The sequence below is a fragment of the Micropterus salmoides genome, unplaced genomic scaffold (genome assembly GCF_014851395.1).
Source record: "Micropterus salmoides isolate LMB-PRFRI ecotype aquatic unplaced genomic scaffold, ASM1485139v1 Ms_hic_scaffold_1, whole genome shotgun sequence".
Taxonomy (NCBI): Eukaryota; Metazoa; Chordata; class Actinopteri; order Centrarchiformes; family Centrarchidae; genus Micropterus; species Micropterus salmoides.
This window is the reverse complement of record NW_024040040.1, coordinates 56,282,925-56,298,697: the sequence shown is the minus strand read 5'-3', so window position 1 is coordinate 56,298,697 and position 15,773 is coordinate 56,282,925. Positions and strand designations below refer to the sequence as shown.

At 41.7% G+C, this 15,773-nt stretch overlaps 1 protein-coding gene across 1 annotated transcript in view; it reads right to left on the bottom strand.

Moving 5' to 3' along the window:
- Window positions 1–1,639: 1,639 nt before the first annotated feature.
- LOC119897322 (NACHT, LRR and PYD domains-containing protein 12-like) overlaps window positions 1,640–15,773 on the bottom strand; it is a 192,647-nt gene continuing 178,513 nt past the window's right edge. The window contains exons 11-12 of the mRNA XM_038710943.1: window positions 13,123–13,195; window positions 1,640–2,247 (exon numbers count right to left, since the gene is read on the bottom strand). Coding sequence (XP_038566871.1) covers window positions 2,155–2,247; window positions 13,123–13,195 — 166 coding nt within the window. The 3' untranslated portion in view covers window positions 1,640–2,154. The remainder of the gene's footprint in view (window positions 2,248–13,122; window positions 13,196–15,773) is intronic.

Below are 15,773 nucleotides of genomic sequence, written 5' to 3'. Positions count from 1 at the left end.
ACTTCAAAAATATTTATTGAAAATTTTATTCTTTTTAGATGTTTATTTACAGCATTAAACAATGGAATGTATATGTAACAGGCTGTATATTAAGTTATTGGGAGAAAACTGGTAGTTCTATATAAAATCAGACGTTGAGCACCCCAATATCACCAAAATGGCATGATCCTCGTTTTGCTGCAACGCTTTGACTGTGAGATTGACAGTCGAATCAGGCTCCGCCCATCGAAGCATCGAATATTCGACTATTTGGGGTCAGCCCTAGTAGTTTCTATAATTCAGCTGTGAACATCTAAGGTTAAATGAGGATTCAGGTCTGAGGACAGTTTCCTGGTTGATCTCTGTGCAAGCAGGGCTCGGGACAAATGTGTCATATAATGAATGTTCAAATATAAAACTAAATTAAGTAATCCAGTGAGCACAACAGGTCTAAACTCTATGAATTTAATCTATAAAATCCCTGTATGAAGGGAAGTGGTTGGTCAGTCGGTTTGAGACTTCCAAGACTGTGTGGTGTTAAACCAATGCAGCCCACCGAAAGGGTGGTTGTTTCTGGGACAGCTTCGGGCTGTACCCAACACAGACGCAAACCGCACCGTGAGATTAACTCTTTGGGAAGATGTTCTGTGGTAAGCATGGTATGAGGGGCTCATTTCGGTTAATTGAGACTCTGGTTGCTTCTGGCTTCAGAGACATTAATTTAAAAAGCTGGAATAGTCATCGCAGGACCTGTGGTCCTTTTGGTATTCCCACTGTAGCACTGGCTTTCACCTACCTAATGGGCCTTTTAAGGTTTTTCAGAAGATGTTCGTGGAGCTGGAGGATGGGAACCAAAAAATGTTCCCCAGAGTCTACGATCTCAAGGTCATCTTACTGGCCTAAATTCAGACATTGTTGAAGGTGAAATACAAAACACACAACACTTGTATTGAAACTTTTTAAATATTTTTCCACATCTTTCTTGCATTAGTTATTTTTATAAACATTTACTCATCTTAATAAGCCACTGTTCCCACTTTAGTTTAGGTAGCTGCAGAGGTGCATTGTTAATGGTTAATAAGTGCATAATAAAAGATTTATTAATTGACATAAGACATTATTCCCACTTTAGTTTAGGTAGCTGCAAAGGTGCATTGTTAATGGTTAATAAGTGCATAAATAAAGGCAGTAATATAAACTTCTTACAGTGATTACTGTCAGTAAACATCCTATTAACAATTATAAGTGGTCTATAAACTGTTAACAAGTTTCTAATAAGTGCTCATAAATATCTTACAAGCAATAATAAATATGTTTTAGGACATTACTAACACTCATTAAGTCTCATTAATGTTAATAAACATCTTATTAAGGTTCATGAGGTATATAACATGTTAACAAGTTAATTGTCTTATAAGCAATAATAAATGTGTTAATTATGCTTTAACATTTATATTGACTTATTTATGTTTATAAGAATCCTATAGGGTCTTATTAAATGTTAATTACTGCCTATTACAAGCACCTTAAAATAAAGTGTTACCGCCCTAGGAATGAGAACGGGTTGGAAAAGCAACAGTGGACACGAGCGCTAAGCAGCCAGCAGTAGAGCAGCTGGTGAACACCGTACAATAGAGGTTTAAGGAATAATCATTCTTAGTTAGATCATAACCATCATTTTTATTAGTAAATAAAATATAATCATCTCCCATAATATCAAGGAAAAAAATAAGTAGTTTAAAAAATAATTTTGAGACTTTCCACCGCCTGCTACACACTAACTCTGTGTCAGAGCATGCTTCCCCAACTTGACATAACCAAAACATAAGAAAACATACAGTCTAAGTAGAAACACAGTCATTTTCACTCATTGGAAACACGACAAAACTTTTGGTTCAAAGATTACAATAAGTAACATCATAGAGATTCATCATACAGATTCTTGCTTTTGCTTCATCTTAAGTTCAGCACTCTGGAAATACATCAGGGAGGAGGATCAGGACTGAACTGGCTTCAGCTCCCTTTCTTCGCACCGTGTCGATCACGTCTCAGGCTTTTTCTGCTTTGACTTTTGTTCTGACTGACTCATTATTTAATGACATTCATTATCATTTATAACGTTAAGCTCGAGAAGTTTATCCAGAAGCTGGTTCAGAACAGGTTCAGAAACTCTGTTCAGAAGCTGTGTCCAAACTTAGAGCAGCCTGTGCTCTGCTGGGATCCTGTCCTCTGCTGGGACATTCCTCTATGGAGTTTCCGGTATTGAATCTAGAAGATAACCATAGAAAAGACTGGTTTCATAACCATCATGTTTAAACACAGATCTCTTAGAAATTACATTTCAAGTTCAACTCAAAAAATCATGGTTTCATTATAGTGCCCCAATCCTTGTAGTAATCTGTTGATATATTGTTAGTTCTCTGTTTACATACAGCTTAATACCTTACAGCCAATCACATCTTGCAGAAAGCATGCTCCCTCAAACTCTGCTACATTTTTGTTTTGTTTGTTTGGGGTTTGCCTTTATTACTGAAGCACGGATTACCTATGTCAGAAAAAAACTCACTAACACCAGAAAAGGCACCGAGAACTGAGCTAAGCTAACCCAGCTTGGACATGAGGTTACCCCTACCAAGCCTGCTCCTGGCTAATGACCGGTCACAGGAGATAAAATGGACAAAGTAAGACTCAGGCTAAACCGGAAAACAGAGTCTGCGGTCAAAAAGTATTTTTGCTTAGGAAGGTTCTAACTAAGTGAAGTGACCCGGAAGTATTTCAATGGCAGCCGTGATAAGGGCTGGTTGAGTTCTCTAAAAGCTGAGGAAAGGTGCCTCAGTGCTTCCTTTCTTTTCTCCTTTAGCATAGGGTACACCGGATCATCCTTCACGAAAGTAGAGAATGCTGTCCCACAATGCTTTGCGGCGGCAACATTTAAAGCGAAGCATGTACTCAAACTCAAACGATAAAATACATTGACCACATTTAACAAAATCCTTGCAAACAGACGCACATTATGATACATGAATAAGACACAATTTTCTTCTTTCTTTTGGTTTTGCTGTAATCTGATACTGTTTCAATACCATTTTCTGTTTGTGATTGTTGAAATATGCTATAAAGTGTTGCATTAGAAATTTCTACAATAAAAAAAGAAATCAGCGACCACAACGGATAAAGGACATCCGTCACTATGTAATTCACTATGTCACTATGTGGATTTATATGCACTTTAAAAAGCTTTATTAAAAGCTTCGTTTCACATTTTTATTTACAGTATTATATGTTAATATTTATTGTAATAGGCTGTATATTAACTTATTGGGAGAAAACTGGTAGTTCTGTCAGTTCTATCAGACGTTGAACACCCCCATATCTTCAAAATGGTGTGATTCTTGTTTCAAAACACAGCTGCGAAGCTTCGACTGTGAAATTGACGGTCGAATCAGGCTCCACCCATCGAAGCATCAAATCTTCAACTATTCGGGGTCAGCCCTTATGCTAACACTAGCTAATTAGTAGTAAACAGAGTACAGCTGAGGTGGACAAGCAGACAGACATCAGAGTTTGTCTTTCCTCTCGGTCTTGGTCGACTGACTGATGGAGCTGTCTTGGAAGCATGAACTGTGATCCATTTGTTAGGTAATCCAAGGTTGGGATTATTTTTATTTGGTTTCATTACAGACAGACTGACGGGCTCAATGTAGTGTAATGGCAGAAATAGTTTCTCTGCATAATCTGTTCTTTTATGCATTTACTTCTATTTTTACTGTTATTGTTATACCTTACGTATATATTTTTATCCTTAACATTCATGTTATTATACACATTATATTACTCTGTTTTTTTCTGTGATTTAGGTTAAAGCTGTAAGATTTTTTTGTTTTGTTTTCCTTTGATGCTGTTCCTCTCCTTTTCTTGAATATTCATGATCAGGATCTATGTTCCACATCGAAACCTGGCCTGTCTAAATGATTATGCATCCCTTTGCCCTGGGCCTGACACCCAACGCTGACCTAGGTGTCAGGTTTCTGGACCAGCTCATTTTCTGTTGTAGTACTTATAGATTCTTAAAAGACAACAGTTTGTTGTAACTCAATTATTTGCTATCCCTCAGGTATGAAATATACTATTTCCATGACAACTAGAAAGTGTTGCATGTGGCTTGAATGACCCACAACATGACTTAGGTTAACTTAGGTAAGCATAGTGTCTTCTTTGAACCGATATCCAATAGAATCTTCACACATGTACTTGCTACTTCATTGCCGGCACTTTGTATGCTGTTACCATTCTCCCTGGCCAGGTTACAAAGAACAACGCTGTGTAAGTCCTCTTGAGTGTTCTGAACCTTTCTTCTAAATAAGAGACAATGACCTGCTCCGAGAATATCACAACACACAGAGAGACAGAGCTATCCATAGAACCATGTTGCTAGCATCGCTTGAAACTTCTCTTGTTTGCAAAAACATCAGAATCAGCTTTATTGCCAGGTATGTGTACACATACGAGGAATTTGACTCAGGATTGTACATTGCTCACGATGTGCTTACTCATACAAAAATACAAAATTACAATAATAAAAATAAAATAAAATCAGACACAGACTTCAGTGTAGACAACACAAATATGCACAAAAACAATATAGACATATTGACAAATAGTACAGTGACCAGAGTGCAAAGGATGCAGGAGTATGTACATGTTGGAGGTGGATGTGATATATAGGTAAATATACATGCATATATGTGCACAGTACTATGAAGCATAGTGCAAAGGATGCTGGAATAAATAAGTATAAGGTGAAGAAGTCAAGGAAGTGAACGCTGGCACATCTGGTCGCTGCTGCTTTCTCCGTAAAATTTGTGTTTTATCTCTTTCTTTCTGCCTCCCCTGCTGCTTACATTCGTAATCTCAGCAGGGAGATACATATGGTAACGTACTCAGCAACTCGACAACTAACTTTGAAGGATTAACCTGCCTGTTGATTCGTTAAAGTCTACTTTCTTGGCTGCTGTGGTTCGCGGCCTCACCGGTCATTAACCTAACTGCTGATGTTCCCGGCTGCTGCCGTTTGAAAATCCACAATGGTGATCAACAGATCATTCCTATGGACTGTCTTTGTCTGGATCATTCTCTCATTTTTACTTGATCCTGTTTCATCAATTCTCCGTTACTCAGTGGATGAACTTCTCCAGCTACGACTCCACACATCCGACCCACCCTTGGTCTTACACCTGCATCCGGATCTGGTTCGTCATCAACGGCATAAATATGTACACCGTGGATCCGGATGGCGATTCAACATCGGTGACTCAAAACCAATAAAATCTTTCTGGTCATCATCACCTCGTCCGCCAAGAAAACACCACCCTGCTGTTGATCGTGGTGTGCTAGCTGACTTAGCCAGGTCAGCTAGGGCTACAGCCCTGTCTCTGTCGGGTGAACAAGGGTCTCCTGATCTACGATCTTTTGCAGGAAAACAAATTTGACTTCTTGTGCCTGACTGAAACTTGGCAGTGGCAGAATGATTACATACAACTAAACGAGGCTGTACCACCCACATTTGTTTACACCTGTCAATCACGTGTGTCAAGTCGAGGAGGCGGGTTGCAATGCTTTACAATGACAAATGGAAAGTGTCCCCTGTCAGCATCCCTGCCTCCAATTAATTTGAATCCATAGTCCTGCAAATCAATGGGCCAGTCCCTACCATATTAGCCACTATCTATCGCCCTCCCAAGTCTTGCAATACTTGTTTTACATTTACTCATTTTGCAGACGCTTTTATCCAAAGCGACTTACATTTGAGGAACAACATACAAGCATCAACAGAGCATCAACTACAGATCTACAACTGACAATACATACTAGTAAGAGCTCACAGGACATATCACATCAATGGGGTAGATACCTAGGGAAGGAAGCAAGAGTTAACAAAAAGTGCAATCAAGATCATTGTAGGGGATAGAAGAAGAAGAGCACAGGAAGTGCATGTTTAGGAGTTAGAGGTGTTATAAGAGGAAGTGTTCTCAGAAGAGATGAGTTTTCAAGAGCTTCTTGAAGTTAGAGAGGGACGCCCCTGCTCTGATGGTGTGTGGTAGCTCGTTCCACCATTGTGGTGTTGTAAGGTACTCCACTGTTGAACAGGACTTTAGTTTCAGGAGAGGATATTAGGGCCACACAGTGGTCATGGTCCTGCTCACTCGTGCTTTCATAATAGGTGTTGCTAATATGACTGATCACCTCCACAAAGAATACCAGGGGACCAACGCTTTTCTGCCCCAGCAGCTTCTTTGTAAAGCCAAATGGGTTTGCAATGAAAGCATTGCACTTGCGGGACCCCTCTTCCTGTGCAACTCAGCATGCAACAGGCCCGGAGCACTGACGTTCCACCATTGTGGTGTCACAGATGAGAATAGCCGGGAGTGGGATTGCTTTGTGTGAAGGGATGGCAGAGCCAGGCGGCGTTTGTTGGAGGAGCGTAGCGGCCGAGAAGGAACGTAAGTTTGTATTATGGAGTTTAGGTAGATGGGTGCAGACCCAGTAGTCACTCTGTATGCAAGCATTAGTGACTTGAATTTGATTCTGGAGGCCACGGGGAGCCAGTGGAGGTCACTGAGTAATGGAGTGACATGAGTCCTTTTGGGCTGATCAAAAACCAGACACGCTGCTGCGTTCTGAACCATTTGTAAGGGTTTCACCGCACAAGCTGGAAGAGCTGCTAGGAAGGCATTGAAATAGTCGATGCGAGAGATAACCATGGCCTGTACCAGAAGCTGGGTGGCGTACTGAGTGAGGTAGGGCCTGATTTTCCTTACGTTGTATAGAGCAAACCGGCATGACCGAGAGACAGCAGCAACATGGTCTGAAAAGGACAGCTGGTCATCAATCATGACACCCAAGTTTCTCACCACCTTGGTTGGAGTGATGGTCCGGAGTCAATTTGTAGTTTGATGTTATGGTGGATAGATTGCTTGGCTGGAATGACCAAGAGTATCAGTTTTACTGATTTTAATTCCTTTTAACATCCATCTGCCCCATGGCTCCCAATGTCATTATTCTGGGTGATTTAATATTCATATGGACAATAGTAGCAACACTCTCACAAAGGATTTCTCCTCAGCACTGGAAAGCTTTGGACTACAACAGTATGTTGACCCGGACAGTGTCTTTTACTTATTCCGCCCCATGTTACACATCTGCTCTATGTCAGCTAAAAGTAAAAGGACGCTGCCTGGAACGTCTCTACAAAAAAAGCAAACTAGTTATAAACAAGGACATTTATGACAACCACATGCTCCACTACAAAGATTCCCTCTCTGCAGTAAAAATCAAATACTACACTCATCTGATGAAGGGAACGCTAGGGCCCTGTTTTCCACAATTAATACAATTTCATGCCCCACGAATAATCTTCCACCCCATCTGTATTCAATCTCTCAATGTGATAATTCTATGTCATTTTTCAAAACCAAAATCGACAATATCCATCGACAGCTACCCACCTCACATAACAGTGCACTTTATACACCTACCTCTCCCCCCTCTACTTTTCTACTTCTCTATTATCTAGTTTCCTACTCCCAACTGTCACTGAAATATCTGACCTTGTCCGGAAATCTAAGTCATCCACCTGCCAGCTTGACCCTCTCCCTACCCACCTAGTTAAAATCTGCCTACCCTCCCTCTCCTCTCTTATAACATCATCCACTCCTCTCTTATTTCTGCTCATGTTCCCTACTCTCTCAAAACTGCTATTACCCCTGTCCTGAAGAAACCTGGTGCAAATCCCAACGACCTAAATAATTTCAGACCAATCTCAAACCTGCCATTTATCTCAAAAATCTTGCAAATCAGGTCCATAATCATCTCATCAACAGTAACCTCTACGAACAGTTTCAATCTGGTTTTCGGCCTCTCCACAGCACAGAACAGCCCTAATCAAGGTCACCAGTGACCTACTAATGGCTGCGGACTCAGGTCTTCTTACCATACTGATCCTTCTCGATATAACTGCTGCCTTTGATACAATCTCTCACAATATCCTCCTGGACCGTCTAGCCTCCATTGGTATCATCAACACATCACCGAACTGGTTCACATCATACCTGTCTGGCCGCACTCAGTTTGTACATCTTAAAAATGTTCGACCACAACCCTCCCCAGTCAAAGTGGTGTTCCCCAGGGATCAGTCCTGGGTCCCCTCCTTTTTATAATTTACCTACTTCCCCTTGGTTCTATTCTCAGGAAATACAATATCCAATTTCACTGCTACGCCGATGACACCCAGCTCTACTTGTCCACCAAACCTACGTCTCTGGTCCCACTGTCTTCTCTGACTGCTTAGATGAATTTAATACCTGGTTCACTCACTCAATTTCCTCAAACTAAACAGTGATAAAACTGAAATTCTCCTTGTTGGCTCCAAATCCACTCTAACAAAATGTCCAAACTTTAATCTACACATTGACAATTCCACTGTCCCCTCCTCCCCCCACGTCAAGAGTCTTGGTGTCATCCTCGACAGCACACTTTCTTTTTTTTTTTTTATGATTAACATTTTATTGATTTTTCAGAACATTTAAACACACACACATTCCTTCCGAAAAATAAAGCAATACTCATACAACAAAATAGAATGAAAGGAGGACGTGGCACGCCCATAGACAAAAACTAAATACATTTAGAAAATAATAAAGTAAGATAAATAAATAAATAAATAAATAAAAATAATAATAATAAAATAAAATAAAGCAGTGATGCACCTAGCCCTTGAGTTACAGCCTTGCCTAAATGTAGGTACCGTATTCTATCCAAAAGTATCCATCAATCATGTTTCCTAGTTAAATGCTATGTTTTTGAGCTGGAACGCTGTTAAACCTTCAAGGTGTATGAATGAAACTTCCCCCATTTCAAGTTGTACTCCTCCACTTTATCAAGCAACCTATAGGACAGATGTTCAAGGGCAGCCAGCTGACCCACAGCGGCGTACCACTAATCCAGTGCTGGTGCAGAGGGGGCTTCCCATTCTTTGACCACAAGTTTCCGGCCTAGCATGAGGACAGTCTGGATCCAGTTAGAAAGTGGAGGGGCCAGGTCACTTAATGCAGAGGGGTCCCCCAAATAAACAGACTAGGGGTGAGTGGGATATTCTGTTCGACAATTTTCTCTACAATTGTATGCAGGGAAGACCAAAATGCCTGAATTTTTGGGCAACTCCAGAGCATGTGTACAAAGGTACCATTTTTGTCCTGACACCTCCAGCATTCTGAGTTATCAACCAAACCAACCTTATGCAGCCTGGATGGTGTCCAATAGATTCTATTCAGTATTTTGAATTGGATAAGTCGCGTTCGCAATTCCCTTGACATTTTTTTCCCATTGCTAAGAATTCTGCCCCATTCTGCATCTGTAAATGACACCTTTAAATCAGTTTCCCATGTCATTTTAAGGGACAAAATATTAGAGTCTGAGGCCGTAAGGATCATAGCGTAGTAGGCAGAGGCTTCATGGCCACGCCCATAGATTGTTAGAACCTTCTCCAACATGTCACCGCTCGGTGGGACTACTGAAGGGGAGCCGAAGACCTGCACCAGTAGGTGTCTTAACTGAAAATACTTCCACTGTTGATTACGTGGTAAGTCAAATTCCTGACTAAGTGCCTCAAAAGACTTTAATGTCCCATCCTGGTACAAGTCACCGAGCACCCTAATCCCTTTTTGCAACCAAAGCTTCCAAAGGAAGGGAGATTTATTTATACAGAGCTTGGGATTTAGCCAGATCCCGGCAGCCTGGTGCAGATACGGATCAAATTTAAGAATCTTAGCTACTCTCTTCCAGACCCACTGAATATGAGACAAAATGGGATGTGACTGATACTGTTGGGCTAATTTAGCTGAGATGTATGCAATGGGTGTGAGAGGGGAGGACACCGCGCTTTCGAGGTGGAACCACGGAGGGGCTCTCTCCGGGGGTAAAGACCACTGTGCCATATGCCTAATGGTAAACGCATAATGGTAAAAAAGCAAGTTGGGCACACCTAATCCTCCTTTGTCCACTGGCCTCTGCAGCTTTCGCAGGTTCATCCTGGGGCGTTTATTATTCCATAAAAATGTATTACAAAGTTGATCAAATTGTTTGAAATAGCGCAAAGGAATTCGGACTGGCATAGCCTGTAGCAAATAGTTAAATTTCGGAGCACAAATCATTTTAATGATGTTTGCCTTCCCCCACATAGAGAGATACAATGGAGACCACCGCTCAAAGTCAGCCCGCAGTTTGTCCAGTAGGGGGTCAAAGTTTGTTTTAATCAGATCCGTCAATATGGGGGGGAATGTTAAACCAAGATATTTAATGCCTTTCTTAGGCCAGGCAAAAGTGCCTGACTGGAAGAGGGATTTGGGACAATATGGAGTGAGAGGAAGAGCCTCAGATTTTGTCCAGTTGACTTTATAGCACGAAATGGATGAGAACTTGTCAATAATTTTGAATAGTGATGCAAGAGACTGCTCGGGATCTGTGACAAACAAAAGGATATCGTCTGCATACATCATCAATTTATGACATTTTTCACCGATTTGTATGCCTGGAAATGCAGATTCTTTACGTATAGCAACCGCTAGCGGTTCAAGTGCAACTGCAAAAAGTAGAGGAGAGAGAGGATCTCCCTGCCTCATGCCTCTTTCCAGTTCAAATGGGAGGGAGATGATACCGTTAGTAAGCACTGACGCTGAGGGATGAGTATATATGAGCCTAATCCAAGCTATGAACTTTTTGCCGAAGCCAAAACATTCAAGGGTGGAGAACAGATAATGCCACTCCACCCTGTCAAACGCCTTTTCGGCGTCCAGCGAGATAGCAGCCATGGGAGAGGCATTATCCTGAGTGGCCCACATAATATCAAGAAGTCTTCTGATGTTGTCAGCCGAGGAGCGCGAACGTATAAAGCCGATCTGGTCAGGATGGATCAAGGAGGTTATTACCTTGTCCAGACGGTTAGCTACAATTTTAGATAGTATTTTACTGTCGCAGGAGGTCAAACTAATAGGTCTAAAATTCTTACAGTCTAGAGGGTCTTTTCCTTCCTTCAAGATAAGGGTGATAATGGCCTCGGATAAAGAGGGAGGGAGTTTACCCTTCTCGAAAGCTTCATTATAGGTGTCTAAGAGTAATGGTGCAAGTTCCTCAGCATAAGCTTTATAAAACTCGGCCGTAAAGCCATCTAAACCCGGTGCTTTACTTGAAGGGAGGTGTTTAATAACATCCCTTATCTCCTCGATAGTAACAGGTGATTCAAGGCGTTCGAGCTGGTCCCCCGACAACACCGGCAGATCAAGAGTTGACAGAAAAGATGTCATCCCTGTCCCCCCCTGCCTCTGAAGTATAGAGTTTTACATAAAAGTCTCTAAAAACTGTATTAATCTCCTTGGGATCAGTCAGGACAGACCCATTGTCCCTCCTAATAGCAGGAATAGTACTCATTGCTTCTTTTTGTTTAATGTACCTGGCAAGTAGTCTACCAGCCTTGTCACCCTCCTCAAAATATTTCTGCCTTGCCCGAAAGAGAGAGAATTCTGCCCTCTGGGTCATAATTGAATTAAAATCATATTTTAGTCTAGTCAACCTGGTAAGATTTCAGAGGACATATTTTTTTTAAAGTTAGATTCTGCCGTTATGATCTGTTTTTCAAGCTCCTGGAGCTTAGTATTGTTTTCCTTCTTCCTGAATGACGAGTATTGAATTATGTGGCCTCTCAAAAAGGCTTTCAAAGCCTCCCATGCTACCCCTACCGATGGAGCCGTTGGGAGATTTGTGATCTAAGTGATTCCTTAAAGGTCTCATCTAATAGAAGGCTAGAGTTTAGTCTCCATCTAGTTGACCTAGCCGGCTTATTAAAGGACAGAATATGGAGAAATATTGGACTATGGTCTGAAATAATTATATTACCAATGTCACTCACCCCCATAGCTGATACCAGTGGATGAGACACCAAGAAAAAATCTATTCTGGAAAACGAGCTATGTGGTGAAGAGAAGAATGTGTAATCCCTCGAAGATGCGTTTTGTAACTGCCAAATGTCTACTAGACCGGATGCTTTGGACATATCTTTGAGCACTGCGTGTGCCCTATTGGTGCGGACAGATGGAGAGCTACGATCTAATATAGGGTCCATTACCTCATTAAAATCACCCCCCATGATAATTGGATAGTCTCCCATATCATTTAGTTTCTTCTCAAGTAGCCCAAAAAATGCCGGATCGTCTCTATTTGGAGCGTACACATTCGCAAGTATAATACTATTTCCCTGGATCTCACAAAGCATCAACAGTATTCTCCCTTCCTCATCTGCACTCTCTTTTAAGCATTTAAATTGTAGCCGCTTGTTAACTAGAGTAGCCACTCCTCTGCTCTTGCTACTGCCACAGGCAGCCGCCACAAAGCCCACCCAATCACCCCAGAGCTTTTGAGATTCTCGTGGTAATAAGTGGGTCTCCTGCATAAATACCACATCACATTTTTTAGATCTAATGAAAGTTAATACCTTCCTCTTCTTCACTATGTTGTGGAGGCCTCTGACATTCCAGCTCATAAGTTTCAACCCTTTTGTACTACTAGCTGAAATAATGTATAATGAGTGTTAAACAAGCTTTGCTGTACTTTCCAAAATGACTTATTTATGAGTAACATCACTAAACAATAAGAGACAAAAAACACATTAAATTTTACATTAAACATACAGATAACAAAAGCAACAAAAATGCATCTCTAAGGCCAGACGCAAACACTAATCTCAGTTTGGTCCGTGACTCTCTAACTTAAAGCCGCTATGACCGTGCCCCACCCACCCTGCACCTGATGTCCTGCCCAGAATCAGGCAGCGACGACCACCCAACCTCCTACCTGCCCGACACGAGCGTAACCAAGAGGAAGATATTTCGAACTCAGACAACGAGTTACACATTAAACAGAAGTCTGCATAAAGAAAAAAAATGATTGTGTGACCCATGACGCCCCTATGCATAAACCAGAAAATGGGCGAACATTGAAAGGACAAGGCTTGGGCTGCCTCACCAATAAAGCCTCACTTTACATCATGAAATTAAGCAGCGGTGTTGCCTTGCACAATAAAGTGATTTTACTAACCTCCAGGTGAGTCCTCTCTGTGTTCATGCGCGTCCGAGCTAGTGATAGACCCACTGAAGGGCTCAGCCCTCTCCTGAGGGGAAACAAACCAAACCTCCCCGTGAAACAAGTCCTTTAAGGGTTTTCTTTATTTTTTTTTTCTCTCTTCCCTCTATTACAATTAAGTGCCAATAGTTAAACCTCCTGACATAATGAGAGAGAGAGAATAATAATAAACAAAAAATAAACAAAGGATCAGAGGACCCGCCATTAGTCCATATAGCCAGAAACCCTCCAGCAATATTATCCACTTATGTTCCGACAAAAAAGAAGACGACTAAATGTCTGTTTGACAGTCAAAAATGGAACATTTAGTGGATTCATCTTTACCCTCATATACTCCGGGACCAAAGGAAGACCAACAGAAAAAGAATCCGCAAAGCAAGGGCTCAGCCCTCCACAATGTAAGGCCATGATACAATACCATTACACCAAAACACCGTAACGCCGAGTTAACCAAGGGAATGAATGTAAGCCAGGGCTTTTTTATGGTCATCAAATCGGCGGGGGCCCTGCGCTGATCTCACGGTGAGCACTGCCGGGTAATCGAGAGAAAATCTCATGCGTTTTTCATGGAGCATCTTCTTACACTCGTTGAACTTTATGCGCTTCTCATTAACCAACTTGGAATAGTCGGCGAAGACCATTAGACGATGCTCCTTCCAGGTAACTATACCCATCTTGCGTGCAGCCTCCGCGATGCGGTTTCGGTCCTGGAATCTGAGAAATCTGCCGATAATGGGTCTTGCTGGCGAGGGATGTTCCGGACCTGAGCTCTTGCGCAATCCTCCAATCCTGTGCACTCTGTCAATTTCCAAACCTCCGGGGGAATCGAGGTTCAGGATCTCCGGTAAGCATTTTATGAGGAATGACATGGTGTTACCGTCCTCGCAGCCCTCAAGAAACCCGATGAACCGTAAATTATTTCTACGCTCCCGATTCTCAATGTCGTCCAGTTTTTGGCGGAGGGCTTCCACCTCAGTAACTGTGGCTGGAGGATTCGCCTGCTGTCTCTCATTAGCCTCCTCGAGGAAGCCCAAACGGCTCTCGACTTGAGAAATGCGATTTGTAATTTCAGCAAGTTTGCTATCTGTAGCACTTGTTGTCACCCATATAGCCTCCAGCTTTTTGTCGTGGGCGTCTGACTTTTCCAGGATTAATGCGGTAAGTTTAGCAAACTCTTTGGCTACATTACCGGGGATGGTGCTAGCGTCCGGTTCATCAGCGTCGGGCTCGTCATGAGGCTGCGGTTTCTTTTGGTTAGCTTGGCTAGCGTTAGCCACTTCGTTAGCCTTCGTTCCACCCGAGCCAGTTCTTGGAGGATTAGTGGTACTTCTGGTATTGTTTGGCATTATTGTCATACAACTTCAACTTTTAATATGTTAACTCACATAAAGTTGGACTCTTTGTCAAGTTTTAAAGTTAATATCGTGCTGGGATGGGCGCAGCTATTCCTCACGCAGCCATTCTCGTCAACCACGTCACGTGACTCCACAGCACACTTTCTTTTGAAAAACACATTAATAATCTTACCAGGTCTGCTTATTTCCACTTACGCACCATTAACTGCCTTCGTCTTTCACACCATAACACTGCTATGTCACTTCCCGTATTGATTACTGTAACTCCCTTCTCTCTGGTCTATCTCACAAGTCCATTCATAAACTCCAACTGGTCCAAAACTCTGCTGCCCATATTATCACCAGAACCCCCAGTCTCTGAACACATCACTCCACTTCTAAAATACCGTATTGATTTTAAAATTCTACTCCTCACCTTCAAAGCTCTCCATAATCTTGCTCCTCCTTATCTGTCTGAACTCCTTCAGCCCTACACCCCATCCCGAACTCTCCGATCCTCTTCTTCCTCACTACGTTCCATTCCTTTTGCCCGCATGTCCTTGAGTGCTATGAAAGGCGCCCACAAATAATATGTATTATTATTATTATTATTATTATATTATTATTATAAGTATTTAGTGCAGGAGTTATGACTTGAGGTAGGTGGATTTGTTATACAGTATCTACAATATGACAATATAACAGTATAAACAGCACTGAAAGAGAAAATAGTGAATAAATAAGTGTTAGCCAGTAAACAGGTGGCTGATTAGAGGCAGAGTTACTGGGTTATTGCACCAGAATTGTTCCTGACACCGTGAGTCAGAAATCAGCTGTTCATCAGAGTGATGGCTTGTGGGAAGAAACTGTTGTTGAGTCTGTTGGTTTTGTTGGTGTACAGTGCTCTGTAGCGCCTACCAGAGGGGAGAAGCTCAAACAGATTGTGTCTGGGGTGAGATGGATCTGCAGTGATGTTTCTTGTCCATTTCCTGACTCTGGAAATGTATAAGTCCTGAATGGAGGGCAGGTTGTGTTGAATAAGGCCTAAATATACATAAGGCCTAAATCCTAGATTGATTGCATATGGCCTAAATCCTAGATTGATTGTTAGGTTCTATTTCTATATTTATACACCTTATCAATGGTTTGCAATATGATATAACTACTGAGTGTTTCACTACCGAGTATTCTTTTAGTGTGAAGTTTGACTACTGAGTGTTTAAACTACTGAGTGTTTTACTACTGAGTGTATAACTACTGGGTGTTTAAGGA